This window comes from Coturnix japonica, chromosome 3 (genome assembly GCF_054131305.1).
Source record: "Coturnix japonica strain WE chromosome 3, WE-NBRP24, whole genome shotgun sequence".
NCBI classification, from domain to species: Eukaryota; Metazoa; Chordata; class Aves; order Galliformes; family Phasianidae; genus Coturnix; species Coturnix japonica.
The window spans coordinates 64,242,127-64,258,825 of record NC_140665.1 but is presented as its reverse complement, the minus strand read 5'-3'; the positions used below and the strand labels follow the sequence as shown (position 1 = coordinate 64,258,825).

At 40.4% G+C, this 16,699-nt stretch overlaps 1 protein-coding gene across 2 annotated transcripts in view; it reads right to left on the bottom strand.

Moving 5' to 3' along the window:
* SEC63 (SEC63 protein translocation regulator) overlaps nucleotides 1–16,699 on the bottom strand; it is a 51,233-nt gene that overhangs the window by 34,340 nt on the left and 194 nt on the right. The window contains exons 1-3 of one of the 2 annotated variants that reach the window (XM_085541852.1): nucleotides 13,462–15,912; nucleotides 2,895–2,994; nucleotides 1,960–2,074 (exon numbers count right to left, since the gene is read on the bottom strand). Coding sequence is in view for 1 of the 2 variants with exons in the window: in XM_085541851.1 (XP_085397977.1) it covers nucleotides 1,960–2,074; nucleotides 2,895–2,994 (215 nt within the window). In the remaining variant the exon portion in view is untranslated. Of the gene's footprint in view, nucleotides 1–1,959; nucleotides 2,075–2,894; nucleotides 2,995–13,461; nucleotides 15,913–16,699 lie in introns of those variants that run through there. The other variant, XM_085541851.1, reaches the window with a different exon arrangement.

The window sequence follows — 16,699 nt, the reverse complement described above, 5'->3', positions numbered from 1 at the left end:
TAAACTCACACACTTTTAAAGCAAGTGCAGATAAAGTTTTTTCCACTAAGTTCGTTAAAGTTTCACAGAACCATCCCCTAGAGCTCTTCAACAGGATGGTCTATCAGGTTGAAGCATATAATAAGCATACAAGACATCACTTTAAAGTGATTATACTATTTCAACGAATTTAAGCCAGAAATTAACCTACCCTAAGGCTTCATTTGCTATGTTGCTTCATGTCTTTTTATACAATGTACCAATCATTTTCCACTGCTATTTTAACAGCATGCCTGCCTCATTTGAGGCACGGGATGAATTTAATTTGCAATAAATCAGACTGAGTAAAAACAGTCATTTCAAGACTATACAAAAAGTGTCAGATGGGTAGCACAAGCTGGAAAGTGCAAAAATACAAACAGTGGATGTGAGTGCAAAGAAGACAATTATTGAACACCAGTTTCCAAGCGCTAGCATCTTCAACTCTTTCATCAACTTTTAGGAAACAAAGCTCATTTTCTTGTTGCTGTTGTTGGCTTATGTTTTGTTTCTTTTCATTTTTTTTTAACCACACCAGCATTTCCATTATGTAACCACAACTTCAACAACCATCATACATCAGTAGGGCTGATGACTAACGGTTCTACTTGGATAGAAGAAGGTAGCTGTAAGCTTTCACACAGGCTGAATTAGGAAGTTTTTCCAAAGGGATGTAACAGACATTCTCTGAAAGCATAAAACATCTCTAGTTTTAATTCAACTTTCCTTATGCTCTACCTATGTACAGAGAGCATTCCAATATTGGCTTCTTCATCTGAATACAATGTAATCGTCTTGATTATGCTCATAAATTTTCTTTAACAAACATCAAGTTAGATTTCAGTGCATACACAACCTTTTCCCCCTCAGCGTTGTACAAATTTGCTAAAGAACACAAAAGAAAACCCACTAATGACCTACTCCCTGGTCAGATTTGTTTAACCAAAGTTAACCCAGAAATTTAAACTGCACAGCTCCAACAGATACCGTTCAGTAGTAAAAAATGTATCTTGCGCTTGTGTGTCAGCAGAAAAGCTGAGTCAGCAGTCAGTCAATTCACAGAGGAACTGAGCAGAAATTGAATTTAATTTGCCTTCACACTTGACAGACGAGCCTTGTTCTACCACAGTAGCTAGAAACAGGCTGAAGCTTACGTATCTGCTGTAATGACTTCCATAGTACAGAAAAGCAGTACCAGTGATGTCTACCCCTATGTTGACAAGCTATGTCATTAATGGCAAGAGATGGATTTATGAATGTTCATATTCATATTAAGATTTTCCCACACTAACAATACACATCAAGTTTAATCAGATGGATATACATTCAAAGTTCTTCCTTATTCTTGTGTTAAGCTGTATTCAGAATGCATTTCCATAACTGGACAATATAACATGTTAAATTTCAGAACTGAACAGATGACTTCCTTAATACTCAAAGGAGTAGGAAATAATTACCATAAGTAGAGAATTTGCTCGAGGTACTGCAGTTAAGAGGAAAAAGAGTTTAACAAGACTTGCAGTCTAACAGATGCCCAGAGGTCTCGATTTAGACTAGATATTAGCAAGAAATTCTTTATTGTGACAGTGGCAAAACACTGGAACAGGTTGTCCAGAGAGATTGTGGATTCCACTTCCCTGGAAGCATTCAAGGCCAGGCTGGATGGGGCTGTAAGCAACCTGGTCTAAAGGGAGGCATCCCTGCCTATAGCAGGGGGGTTGGAAATGGATGATCTTCAAGGTCCATTCCAACTCAAACAATTCTATGATTCTATGAACAATAGCAACATTCAGATGTCACAGAAGAACAATCTCATGAGATATGTTCACCAAAGTTGCTTTATTCAAAAAACCTAATCTTAAATTCAGCATCTAGACACAAAACACTAGACAAAGCATAGAATTACAGTAGTACGCACTACTGAAAAATACTGTTACTTACAGGATCCAAATGTAGAACCTCATAAGGGTTATATTCTTGATACTCTCGGTCCGTTTTGGAAACCTTGTATGCAAGAAACAAAAATAATGCCCATCCAGCAAGGAGGATTATTTTCCTGTTTGGAAGAAAGAATTTTCAACAGGTACAAATCCATTAGGTCTAGTGTAACTCTTGAAATAACATGTAAAGCCATCTGTTATCAGTCTACAAGGCACAATATTAAAATAGCAAGAAATATTACAGAAATTTTAAAGCATGTATGAGTATTTCAGTGATAACAGCACCTTTGGCACAGATGAGACACTTGATTTAAAAAGCAAATAAAAAAAAAAACCAGGCAAGCCACTGTCAACAAAGCAGCTTTCCATTCGTTAGCTGTCTGTTTTCAGCAGGTATACAATAGCATTTTGTACTTCCAAAGGATGATTTTAATCTCATAATAACATAGACAAATGTTATTTAAAAAAAAAAAAAAAAAAAAAAAAAAAAGGTGAAAAAGATACATAACAGAAGATAAAATATTGAGAGTAAGAGTAAAAAACTAAGAACTGAAGGATACAAAGACTTTAGCTTTGTATATACCTGTTTTTTTTGCCACTGTATATTCAAATACATATGTTTACACATCAAATATTTAAATTAAAATATGTTGCTAGCAGCACTAGTTTCTGTGAGGGAGGAACTTCATTTTAAGAAACAATAAATGCACTGTCTACATATTTATTAGCGCTGAGGCTTATAGTTTCATTTAACAGGTATTTTATAAAGGACAAAGTATTCAACATCATTTCAAGCACTACTAGATAATGATTAAGTGTTATTCAAACACAGGAAAATGCAAACATCCACAATGCAATTAATTCCAGACGTATTTTTGCAATAGTAAGATACAGGAACTGCTCTAGTGGAAAGTCATGCAAATGAAACATACTTACTTTACTGTAGGAATTATGTTTTGTTGTGGCTTTAAAAGTCGCAAGCGATACCACAAGCACCTTCCATATACATTTCTTATATTCTTTAATCGAATTTGCTCTATGGAAAATAATGAAAAGGATTCTGATTAATCAATCTGACAAAAAGGAGAACCGCAAGCATAGAACCATTAGAGGGACCCACAAAGATCACTGAGTTCATCTTTCGGCTCCACAAAGATCAACCTAAGTGTTAGGTCACCCATCTACAAGCATTGTTCAAACGTTCAACACTGACAGGTTTGGGACCATGTGCACTTCCCCCATGCTCACTTCATCCTTCAGAAGGCAGTGGAAGGTCATTTTAAAGACTAACAGAAAACCCAGCAACAGTGGAAGAAATAATGCTTTTGAGCCAGATAAATGATTCCCCACCTTCAGTAACCACAACAAGTTACTCCAGATTATGCCCATGACCTCAAAGGAATTCATAATATTTTTCAGTTGCCATGAAGCAACCATCACTTGTGAATCCAGCCTTTGTTTGCCTATTGTGCACCTGCAATTTCTTCTTCCATTTTATAGTCAACTCCAATGAGTCTCCCATTTCAGTATACCATCTACTGCATATGAAAAAAAGGACCAGAACTGTTTTTATGCAACCAAAGAAAAAGGCTAGATGAACAGCTAATTCTTCAGTTCAAATTATGATGCATTTCCCATTCTCTTTGCAATGCTTGCCTTTTATAAGCTGCTTTCATTTAGGCTTTTCCTACTGGGACAGGGGAGGAAAGAGAAGTTAATACTTATTTGCAAACCATGTAGCTCAGTACAAACACATGCATTAAAAACAAGCCAGCCCACAAGATTTCCCCATCCTGTCCTGAAAGGAGGTTGAAGCTTCGGAAGAAATTGTACTCAGATTGTCATAATCACCATGACAAAACATGGAAGCTATTTCCATTAACACAATTTAATTGTATTTCAGCATTCATCAAGACCAGGTTATATTTGGTCAAAGAACTCTTTCACAGGAAAAAATAATAATAAAATAAATTGGTGAAAAGCAATTTCTGTAAGCACTGAAATTATATATTTTGAAGTGACTTTAGTAGTTTAAGTAGTTTACCCATCTAGAGGCCGTGCAGTCTGACCTACAATGCTTCTTAAGTACAGGCAGAAGACACTGTACCGGACCAGCAAAAGAATAAGACCACTCAAAGGAGAAAGAATTAAGAGAGAAATCTTCCTCCTCAAGTCTCAACATCTTAGTGATGAATATAAAGTAATTAAATTAACTATTTTGAGTTTGTGAATTATGTAAATGCTCACTGTGAAACTCTGAACCACAATGCAATGCTTTTACTGAAGACACCTATATCGCCTTCCTAATAGAAGTGTTCATATTGCAAATCTTTCATTCCAAATATTGTCTATAATCCTGTTTGTGCAGTGCTGAAGCAGATGAAGCCAACTGTTCAATACAATCCTACTGACTGAGATCAGCTAAGTGACCCAATTCACAGCACATTCCTGCAGGCATTTCTGCAGCACAACTGAGAGATGCTGCTGCTTGGTAACTGTCTCAGCTGACCATGTTGCTTGGAGAAATACGTAGAACTAATGTGAAAATGGATTGTAATTGCACTTGGAGAAATAGAAAGTGATGAAGAGAACTTGGAGAGGGCCTAGAGGTAACAAAGCTCACTTTACTTAATCCTTTAAAATTAAGCCTAACAGGATGTGACTTCTAACGTTTTTGCTAGGGTGCTTTCAACAAGATGCTCTGCCTTGCCTTGAAAAATCTATGCTGTACAGTGACACAGTGCCCCAGATCTCATATCTGCCCGCTGTCCAGCCCTGACAAGTGCCAGACAATCCTCTCTTCTTTGCCTCCATCCACTCTCCCTGAAAGAACTGCCAATACCATTCATCTTACTGAGCCAAAAAGCTTCCAAAATGCCCACAGGGGAAAACAGGATCACAGAATCACAGAATTATCAAGGTTGGAAAAGACCTAGAAGATCAGCTAGAGCAACCATTACCAATACTTCCCATCTAAATCATATTCCTCAACACAACATCCAAATGTTTCTTGAACACTCCCATGGTCGGTGACTCCACCAACCCCCTGGGCAGTGCATTCCAATGCCTGACTACCCTTTCTGAGAAGTAATACTTCCTAATGTCCAGCCTGAATCTCCCCTGGTGCAGCTCAGAACCATTCCCTCTAGTTCTATCACCGATTACACGAGAGAAGAGGCCAACCCAGCTCACTACAACCTCCCTTCATGAAGTTAAAGAGAGCAATAACGTCTGCCCTGAGCCTCCTCTTCTCCAGGCTGAACAATCCCAGCTCTCTCAGCCGCTCCTCATAAGGCCTGTGCTCCAGACCCCTCACCAGCTTCGTAGCACCACAGAAGGGGAAAAAAATGAAATTAAATACATACACAGTAATTAAGTAAGGTAAATTAGAGTTGGCCCTAGGTCAAATAAAAACTGACCATAGGATAAATAAGGCTAGAAACTAAAGGTGCTTTGTAGTAACCAGAGAACTGAGGTTTTGGAATGCCCTTCTAGTAATGGCCACAGGAACAATATTTTGTAAACAGTTTGAAAACAGCATCAAGAAAAACAAGGCAATTGGAAGAGCAAAAATTAAGCCCTTCGAAGGATAAACATGGTGCCTAAGGCAGTTAGAGTGTCTCTGGCAATGATGTCTTGGAAAAGCAATGCTGCACAGAGGGACTCCTTCAGATTAATACAAAATTAAGACATGATGCTAAGAAGCCACTGCATTTTACACAAGCATATGAACAACTCTGGATCAAATCTAATTACAATTGATTAAACCCTATCAGAGCAAAAATACATCCCTAACTTCTTTCCAATCTTAGGATTGCAACGGTCTCATTTGATTAACAACACACAAGGCTACAGGGCATTAAAGAGATGAATGATCGTTTATAGTTATCTGTCTGGAACATAAAGAGAGAAGGAAATCTTTCCCAAGCTGAAGCAAGTCTAGACCATGCAAATTATTTCCTGCTATCCCTAGGCACTCCTGATAAAATTAATCAGAAACACACATTAACTTCTGGAATTCAAAAGCAGGCAAATGCTTGAGATAAGAAAAGAAGAGGAAAGACAGCAAGTGCCCCAGTTTAGGCAAAGCTACTGGCAAAACATCATCACGAGTAGCAAATACATTACATTACTGTTGTAACTAGGAAAAGTAGAATTCCTATTTATTCAGAGACATCCTGTGTGATTGCACCAAAGAAAATACTTATCCAGATAGGAAAAAATAGGTTGCAGAAGAAAAAAGTCTAGCCAGAGTCTGAATACCAGGTAAGCACTTTCTTAGCAAAAAACAGCAACTTATCCTAACAAGCAAGCTGCTGGGGATAAATCAGGTTTTTTGAGTTCGGTTGCTTTGCCTTCCTCTTCCAAGGACCTCTCTTTCACTCCAGTGGAATTGCCATTGCACAGAACTGGCGTGCTGCCGCAGCAATATCCTACAGACCCAAAGCATTCAGGATTAAGTATATTTTGCAGCAAAGCTTTACCCTGAGCAGCATGCAGTAGGAATTGTACTTTATTTTGTTTTCAGCTGTGGAATCCTTACTGTCAGAGAAAAAAAATAAAATAAAATAAAATAAAATAAAAAAATCAGAGCCAGTCAAAAAGGTCTGTTTCCTCTTGATCCAGAATGTGGCTCTCCACCAAAGCATAAGAGCACTTCACACACTGTGCTTTGACATGGGATTACACAGAGTTGCGGGGGGACTGCTTTTTCTCTGGTCAAAATAAACTCTCATTTGATGAGTAAAGTCATTAACAATAGAGAATCTCTCCTAAAACAGTAATAGAGAGCTTTCAAAAGCAAAGACATAATGCATCTGTGAGTTTCTGAATTAATCTCACTAACAATAATCTGTGTATCAAGGTATTGCTAAAGCACCTCTTTTAGACGAGGATAAAGAACGCCACTTCATTTCTGCAAGTGATCCAGTGAAGCATCCCACTGTTCCTCTATTTCCTCCCAAATAGTTTCAGATGCATTTAAAGCTCCTGAGATTTGTGTGCAATTTTTTGTCAGCACAACTTCTCCTTTCACTGGCTTTTCAGAAGTGCCCATTATAGTATCTTATTGTGTACGGACATCCAGCTAAACCTGCATCTTAATACACTCCTTAGGTTTTTAAGAAATTAAAGAATTCCTGGGACAAAGAGCAATCCAAGGGCCACCTATTTCATGTAGTCAGAAACAGTTAATCACATCTCCAGCAATACTAATTGGTATTTTAATCAACTAGCTCCACATGGTCTATAATTCTTATATTAGTGAAAACAGAATCAGACCCCAGCACAGTTTGGCTATTGGTAACTAAATGAAAAAGGAAAAAAAGCACAGTTTATTTGTACATCGATCTGGTTACTATACCTTGGAGGAAGATAATCGGAAAATATTTTTAGACTTTTCCTTCCTTAAGGATAGATGTCCATTTGGCTACATACCTTAATGAGATAATGGCAAGACATCATTGGTCAATGGACTCAAGTGCACTGTATCTTGAAACCAAACAGGCATGCAACACCTGAACAAGCTCAAAGCCATTATTTTAAAAGAGAGAAAAAGAGCCAAAAAAGACTGTTTGATCTTTGGTCTTTATTTCTTTCATTTGATGACAGAGCTTCTCTTTTGTACATTCCAGATAACAATCCAGACATCGGCAGAGTATTTTTTACTAAAGAATTAACCCTGTCCTGTTTTGTCAGAACTTAGGTATTCTTCTTGAATATCCAAGTCTTCAGAAGAAGTGATTTCAGAATAAGCAAAGTAGATCTGTCCAAGTTTTCTGGGTGGGTAACCAAGACTACATTGTTCTTGAGTATCACAGAAGCACCGCGTACATAAGGCTCAAACAGACCTTGAGGTCACTGCTCACAGCAGGGTCAAGAGAAGCAGGTTGCTCAGGATCTTGGCTGCAGGCCTTGTAATATTTTCAAGTACAGATATCCCCCTGGACAACCTGTTCCAGTGTTTGATCATCTCACACTGGAAAAACAAATAAAAACAAAAAAAAACACCAACCTCTCTCATGTCTGTCTCAGTTTCTACCTATTCCGCCATCACAGGCAGGGTGAGGAACACAGGGCAAAGAAACACAAAGAAGCCAATCACAGGCTGGATTTGCTGTTTCCATAGCTTATACACAGTCTGTGGCCTACAACTCAGCCAAGTCTGACTTAGTCATACATTTCTGATGCTCACACCCCCACACCCATACCTTGCTTTCCAGCACATACCTCCCATCCCACTGTATTATAAAATTGCAAAGTCTTTGACTTCCCACACAAATATCATCTTCAAAATCCAAGGTTTGTTGTTTTACCACAGTATGACCAGTGCCTCAGTGCTGATGACTGACAGTGCAGACATGCTCCTGCCAATAGAATACAGAGAACACCAGGTATGTGGACACTTGCTGGGCAGCTAAGGAACAGAAGCATTTCTGTTGACAAAAAGATTTGACATGAATGTTGGTATAAATTCATGAATCATGTTAATAGCAGTCCTACATTAAGGATGTACTACTACTGTGGGCAATGACAACATCACCCAGTAACTTAGTTATGCTAAGACATAAAAAGAAAGATTTAGGATTCAAGTTGGCTTTGAGTAAACACCATAAAGTAAAACAATTATATCAGGACTGCAAGAGGTTTGTTACATTATGAATGACCAGACAACCTAAACTATCCATCACTTTAGAAACGCTTTCTGTCTTACTCCACTCTGACAACAGAACAGAAATGGTCATCGCTGTTCTACTATTTGAAGTGCTTGATAAGTTTTATTTACTTAGTTTTGAAGATTCAGGAAGCTCTATATTATCTTTCAGAATGCTTGGCAAATTATGCATTTTTAGACCTAATCTTTAAGATTCCAAGGGCTCCAACAGGTGACTCAAATGAAAACGTAAGACAGATTTCTCTCATTTTTTTTCAGCCTCTTGAAGAATGAGACATAACACATTTATTGGAGATGTGTAAGTCTGGAAAAGAGGGATGAGAAGGATGTACACGTGGAATTGTACAGAAAAGTTTTAATCATCAGAATCTTGTTTTAGCTGCAACATGTTTGCTTTAAGGAAAAAAAGATACAAGTAACGTATGTAGCATAAGTGTCTCAATAAAAGTTACAAGGTTGCGACCCAAGTGCATAGAGCTCCTAAGAGGTAAATTGGTCCCACTAAGTCAGAGTAACAGGGCTCACCATAAACACTCCTCTTGAGAGCTTTTGAGTTTGCTGTTGAAGTGTTATCATTCTCTACATGGTTCAGGAGAAGGTTACCATTTTGTTCAACAGCTAGTCACCAGCCCTTAAGGCATGCTACATACACAGACACATACACAAAGGCTGAAGTCTTAAGAGTTTTTCCTACCTTCCCTGGCACCAAGGTCAGGCTAACAGGCCTGTAGTTTCCCAGATCCTCCTTCCTGTAGATGGGAGTTACATTGTCAAGCTTCCAGTCTTCCCAGACCTCAACATTCAACAAGGAGCACTGACAGATAGACTACCTTGAGATTATCCATAAGATTATGTCCAAGCTCACCTCCCAAATGTTTACTGAATAATCTGACCCTAGTTGTCTTCCAAGAGATTTTTTCTGTCTAATAAATATACATGGAAGTAATAAAAAATACCAGAAGTGTTTGAGTAATATGTTCTTGGCTTCTGGAACTCCAAGCAGTTCCCTCCAAGAAAGAAGATCCTTTTAAAGCCTTAGTAGCAAGCTGTATCTTCTAGAACAAGTTTTGCAGCAACTAGATTAAGGGATAAAACAGCCTAATATTAACTTCATATACTGTTACACGTATATTTGTTGACCAAAAGACAGTATTTGTTACTAACTACTTTGTTGAATAGCATCATGAGACGATTCAACATCTTAAAAGTTAACTTAGGATATAGATTTGTCTTGGATTTTTTGCTTGTGGTTAGCCTTACTGGAGCACAGTGCCACATTACAACTATGCATAGTCACGTCCCTATTAGTTTACCATCCCATTTGGGCTGACAAAACTTTTAATGGGACACCTGCGCTAATCTTTGAAATGACATCACCCAATTCATCACGTTTATAGTGGGGGTCATACCCACAATAGAGTGAGAAAAACAATAAGCTATGAAAATAAGCATAACCCTACAGGTCCCCATCTAAGCTCACCTTGTTCCCCTTTCAGATTCCCGTCCCTACTGAAAGAAGGTTCTGCTAGGTTCTAGGTTCAGCCTAGAGAAGAGAAGGTTGCGGGGTGACCTCATTGCAGCCTTTCAATACCTGAAGGGAACTTACACCCAGGAGGGGAGTAAACTCTTCGAAAGGGCTGACAATAGCAGGACTAGGGGAAACGGTTTTAAGTTAAAAGAGGGAAGATTTAGGTTGGATGTTAGGGGGAAGTTCTTCACTAGGAGAGTGGTTAGGCCCTGGAACAGGCTGCCCAGGGAGGTTGTGGATGCCCCGTCCTTGGAGGTGTTCAGGACCAGGTTGGACGGGGCCCTGGGCAACCTGATCTAGTAAAGGTGTATGTTTGGTGGCCCTGCCAGGCAGGGGGGTTGGAACTACATGATCCTTGAGGTCCCTTCCAACCCGGGTCATTCTGTGATTCTGTGCTGCTCATGAAGCCATAACTGAACTATCATACTTTAGTCTTGAATTGGGTAAAATAACATAAGTTTGAATTCTCTAGTAGTTCAGCAGGGTCCACATAGTAGCCAGTGAATCCCTGCAGAAAGTAGGGCATTAACAGAGAGGCACATAAAATGACTTGTACAATACTGTTTTCATAAGCTTCCATAACAATGATTTAATTAAGAAAAAATAGAAATAGCTTTATTTTCACGTCCATGTAACAAGAGATAAAGTTCATGTAATAGCTTGCTCTTTGTCTTACAACAAAGAGCTTTTCAGAATTAAGAGCTCTGGACAGTGTTGAAGCTACTCAATCTGTAACCCAGAGTTATTAATTTGATTTTACTGCTACCATGCTCATAATAAGATTACAATACTTCAAAAAACTTCCCATTAAAAGGCACATCTTTTTTCCCCAAATAAAAGGGCAGTTGAGATAACCGTCCAAAAGCTCTGTGTTGAAATGTATTTTTAGAGATAACTGCAAGGCGCTACTAAAGACCTCTCATGATGTTTGCCCTTTCTTCTAATGTTTTTAAAAATAATAATAACACTGCTTCAAAGCAGCATTATAATAAAAAATATTTTTAAAATGGTGTTAAATATTGCCATTATATTCTGTTCTCCCCCTTCAAAGAGTCACCTAACAAGCTGTATTTCCCTGAACTTGGAATGGCTTAAGTTAACCACAGTGCGCTCAATCTGTCAACGCTGGGAAAAAAATAATAATAATAATGGAAAAAAAATCAATTTGTATCTAATAACTGTTCTTAAATGCATAACTGAGTTTTACTGCTCCACTTCCACTTCCCGACACTATGCCCTCAGTGTATATTAACAGGAAATTATATACATGTACACAAGGGCAGAAATTGCTTAAATTCACAGATAACAAGTTTTCACACCCTTGCCCATCCATCACTGATAGCAAGCATGATATCCTGCATATTTATCCTGCATCTTACCGGCATCCTGTACTATCAAACACTAAAAACACTGTGAAATACTTCTGAAGTTAATGAGATTCCAACAAGCTGCGAGGCAAGGATGGAGGTCACAGTCAACGCACTTCAACCAACTTTATCTTTCAGGTGGATGAGAAACAGCACAGAATTCTGCTCTGGAGTTGGAAGCAGCACATCTAGTACTTCTGAGATCCCCTACTCCCACAGCTGTCATTAGGTACAAGAGCTCATTACCCCATTACAAATACAACAACAGTAGAAACGCTGTCTGCATCCTCTACATTGGCTTGAGTCACCTCCAAGTTGCAGACTCACTGTTTGTCTTTAAAGAGCCAAAAACTTTTAGAGTCTTAGCTCCTTGACTTCCATCTTCAAGTAGCAGAATAATATAGATCTCTGAAGAGAGCCTTCAGATCTACAGAGTTCACAAAAAATAGTCACAGAGAAACCTATACTACTACACAGGGATATCCAGCATGCTGGAAAGGCATGCGGAGAGGTATGGTTCCTAACATAGAAAGATGATATAGAAGGACATTATTTGAGGTTTTGAGTGTGCATACCAAGCGCTGCTACTTATATATAGATATATGTACACATCCATTTGTGCATGTCGTCCAGCCTCAATGCAAAAAGGCTGGACTAGAAGAGCATTTCCCAAACTGCCTATGCTACTTCCTAGAGACATGGCATTTCCAAACAACAACTGGGAACAGCCTCCTGTAACCTGATTTTGTAAGCACTTCTTTGTATTAGCCAACTGTTTCTCAAAAAAATCAGCATCATCTCAGGCACCAAAATGTTTGAGAAGGGAAGGCACAGGGGAAGAAGGTGAGCACAAGTACAGTACATGGCTCTTGAGAGGGACAGGATTAAAAACCACACGCATTATAAAGCTTTTTTAATCACAATTAAACTGCTTTTCTCCATTTTGTGTCAGTATTTTTGTTCCTAGATAAGAAAAATGTAGCAGCTTGTCCTTCCCCTCCCCTTCATTCCACAGTAGGTCTTTCTGTTCTTTCTCTGCTGGAAGAAGACCTACATTGCAAGCAGAACAGCTTTGCCTTTTCTCTTTCTATCATGGGAGAGACAGAGAGAAGTTAACATTAATCTCAGCACTCATGCAGCTGTTATTCTTCAGGGGTTTTGAACTGTTTTAAACAGCTTGTTCTGGTCAAGTGAATGTAAAAGGCTTAGGATAGAGTCTTTTATACTTTCCAGCAGGTTTTAAACTTCTTATGAACAACCAGCGCCCTAAAACAAGGTAATTTGTTTAATATTTGCCTAACTCCACTCACAAATTGGGCTGAGTGACAAAGTATACAGACTTCACTACAAAACACACCACAACTGACAGCTACCTGTTTCAGGACAGTTTTATAACTGCACGTCTCTATTCTGCAGCTCAGGTATACATGAAAAGTGCACAAAGTTCAGCAGACGCATCAGCATTGTGCAACAGCCGACAACTCAGCTGGATCCATTCACCTCTTCCTCTCCATTTCCTTGCTGGATGCTGACGTTTATTCTGAGCAGCCAGGGATGGATAAGCACTTGACTAAGAACCTACTCACTGTTGGACTTGCTTCCAATTGCTTTCAGTATAAATACATGTGGATTAAACTTCTTTTTCTGTAACTTTTAAGATTAAACTGCTGGGGGGAAAAAAAAAGGCTGAAAATTAGTTATAGCTCTGCTCTTTCTTTCAGTCCACCACAACAGTTAGCTGTCCTAACTGGCACACAGCAAGAGGGAGAAATACAAAACTACTTCTGTTAGAGCCTGTTACCTTGAAGCAGTTATGAAACTACCGCCCAGGACACAAGGCTGAACAATTAACCTTTACAACAGCCTTATTAGCCTGACAATGAACACTGAGGAGACAAAGTCTCTGGGACAAATCTGTTTAACAAAGTCAATTACCTGCTTGTTTGGTTTATCAAAGCCGAGGTAATGAAATGATAGGATAGCTCGTTCTGTGACTACTAAAGGACAGCAAGCCCCCTCCTCCAAATACAAACACCAATCCCTACACTTCAGGCTGCAGCAACTTTCATATGGACTTCTCGATGCCCTGAAAAACAAGCTCAGAAACACAGGAAACCAATACAGGTCAAGCTTTACTCAGTATTAGAGAGAGACAAGAATTTGAGTCATGGGCTTCTTCAAGACAGGAGGGCTGAAACAGTCTTTCAAAAATTTATGCTAAAAAGAATAAAGATCAAAACCTGAACAGCTTGCCAAAAAGTTCTCCTACTATAAACTAGACATTAGGTAACACAGCTTGAGATCTCTCAAGGTAATAAATCAATACAGATATAATCCTACTTCCCAAACTACACTGGGGCAGAAACAAACATTGACTTTTTTTTCCCCCTTTCATTTACTCTACAGGCATAGAACTAACAGTAAGATGTTAGCAAATATCAGCTACACCGAGGTCTGCAGTGCTATCATGGGAAAGCAGCTGGGAATCACATACCAGTAATCCAAAGCACAGCATTCAAACAATGAAACAGTGGGCACTGAAGGCTCAACCTCCACATTATTATCTCTTCGAAAGGGCTGATAATAGCAGGACACAGGGAAATGGTTTTAAGTTAAAAGAGGGAAGATTTAGATTGGATGTTAAGGGGAAGTTCTTCACTAGGAGAGTGGTTAGGCCCTGGAACAGGCTGCCCAGGGAGGTTGTGGATGCCCCGTCCTTGGAGGTGTTCAAGACCAGGTTGGACGGGGCCCTGGGCAACCTGATCTAGTAAAGGTGTATGTTTGGTGGCCCTGCCAGGCAGGGGGGTTGGAACTACATGATCCTTGAGGTCCCTTCTAACCCAGGTCATTCTGTGATTCTGTGATTATAAGCATTTCTCACTTCTTCCAGAGTACCTCTAGTCTGCTCTCAAATCAAACCCCCACCAGTGGCTGAAGAATATCTTACAATCTATTTTTTAACCCCCCAAAAATCCACAACATGTTTAAGGTGCCTTAGTTCACACTGCAGAAGGGTCTTGAAGTGAGGCCAGCTGTGCATTTTGCTTCAGAAGTTCACTCCAGTCCCACCTCCTCACTCCCAGACAGGCTGAGCCGGGGCTGAAACAGCCATATCCAGCTGCACCCAACCTGCTGCCCAGCACCGTAAAAGCATTAAGGGTGCTAGAGGATCTAGCATGGCTATGGTGAAATACAGTTCCTGAACAAAAAACGTTAGCTAGTTCTACACAGAGAGGTACTTACTCAGTCTGGCCCTTCTGAAGATAAAGACTTCCTCTTAGCTTCCTATCTACATGTGTTTTGATTTTGTGGTCTTTAAACTCATGAATTATTCTCGAAACAAGAAGCCATGGCTAAAACCTATTTAGCATCATCACAGGTTTAAATTTATTCCTTATATGCGGTTCACGTCGTAGAATGGCTATAGCTTAATACAAAGTTGCGTGAAGGCACTTGAACAACTAGACCAACCTGATGAAGCAAGAGAGGATTTCAGAAGCTCTACGTGTGATCTTATGCAACACCTCGACTTTCTACATAATAAGAGCCACACATAACAGAAAACAGCACCTGCTGAGAGACTGTGGACATGCAATTCAATCGTACACTGAAAACTAGGCTATATACTCACATTTTAAAGTCCATTAAGACAATTATGAGGCAGAAATCATTCTTTTTATTTCCAGTCGTTGCAAAGCTTGGTGGTTTTCACTTAGTTTTACTCTTTCTGTACCAACACCATGATAAAATTTACACTGTGTTTCAATAAGTAGGCTCTCCATGCACACACAAGACAAGGCTAGCTAGGGGGGGAGAAATAAGCAAAGCTTGGTGGGAAGACCTACCTGGAAACTACGTAGGATCTATACAGTCATATTGCAAACTTACATTGCTACTTCATAGCATTCTGTAAGAATAATCTCACATACGAAGATCAAACATAATGCTTCGGAAGTGTTCCCAAAGCTGACAAGATCGCTATGGATCCTGGTGCTGCTATCAGACCCTGGAACAGTGAAGCTGACAGCAGTGTCACTGCTGCACAGTATCTCAACCAAGCCAAATAAGCTGCTAAAAACTATGGAGCAAGCATGCTACCATATCAGAGGAAGACTCCTTTCCTCATTCACTGCCTCTTCCCACCCTTCACAGAACTGCTATAGAATTAAATAATAAAGTTGCATTTGGAGGAACAGTTACAAATACAGTTACCTTCTGTCTCCGATCCCCTGCTCCTGAAAAAGCAACAAAGTATCACACAGATCCAGTCAGGAATCAGTTTGGCAAGGCCTTTCTGCCCAACACAAAGCACCAAATCCTACACAACAGGTCGCAGCAAAGGGCAGGAGCAGCCCTCCATTGGCCAGGGCCCTGGCAGAAGCCCCAGCAGTGACAATCAGTAAACAGCTGTGATTTAGCACTAAAACGACATTTGTTCTCTTGGTTCCTTTTCAACACGTTCCTACATGGAAGCTTAACACGCACAAGTACTCAGCAATGACACCTGAGTCAAAGCACGTGCAAATGGGACACAAAACCACATCTGTGCCATGAGATACCGAAACGTGAAAGAACCCAAAAGTGTTGGGAGCTAAAGGGACTTTTCTCAGACCACGACCTGCAAGCACCCCTAACACTCCAATAGCTTCCAATAGCGGCAACCAGCACGGGGCAGCTCGGTTGCATAGGGCATTTAAGTGCCTTTAAAGAGGGATAGTTTTGGGGTTGTTTGTTTGGAAGTGCGGTTGGAAACGTGCCACGATGCTCCATCCCCGTCTATGAAAAATAAAGACAAAAAAAAGGGGGGGGGGAAACGACCGCGAAAAAGGGAAATTTTCAAATATCCAGAGAAACTTTCGTGCCACAGAGCGACATCCCAGAGGGCAGAGCACACAGCACCCCTAACAGCGACTTACAATAGGGAAACAATAGACCTGAGCGAGGGGAGAAGCGCGCTGCCCCTCCGCCCCGGCCGTGACCTCGTGCCCCCCGCTGTCGGACCGCAGCTCCCCCTCGGGCCCAGCCCCGCCGGCCCGCAGCCCGCAGCCGGGGCCGCCCGCCCCGCACACAATGGCCGCCCCGCAGCGCAGCGCCACGCAGCCCCGCGCCGGCCGCCTTCCCACACCCCACCTCCCCGCCGCCCCTCGCGGTCCCGGGGCCCGCTCCTCCGCCG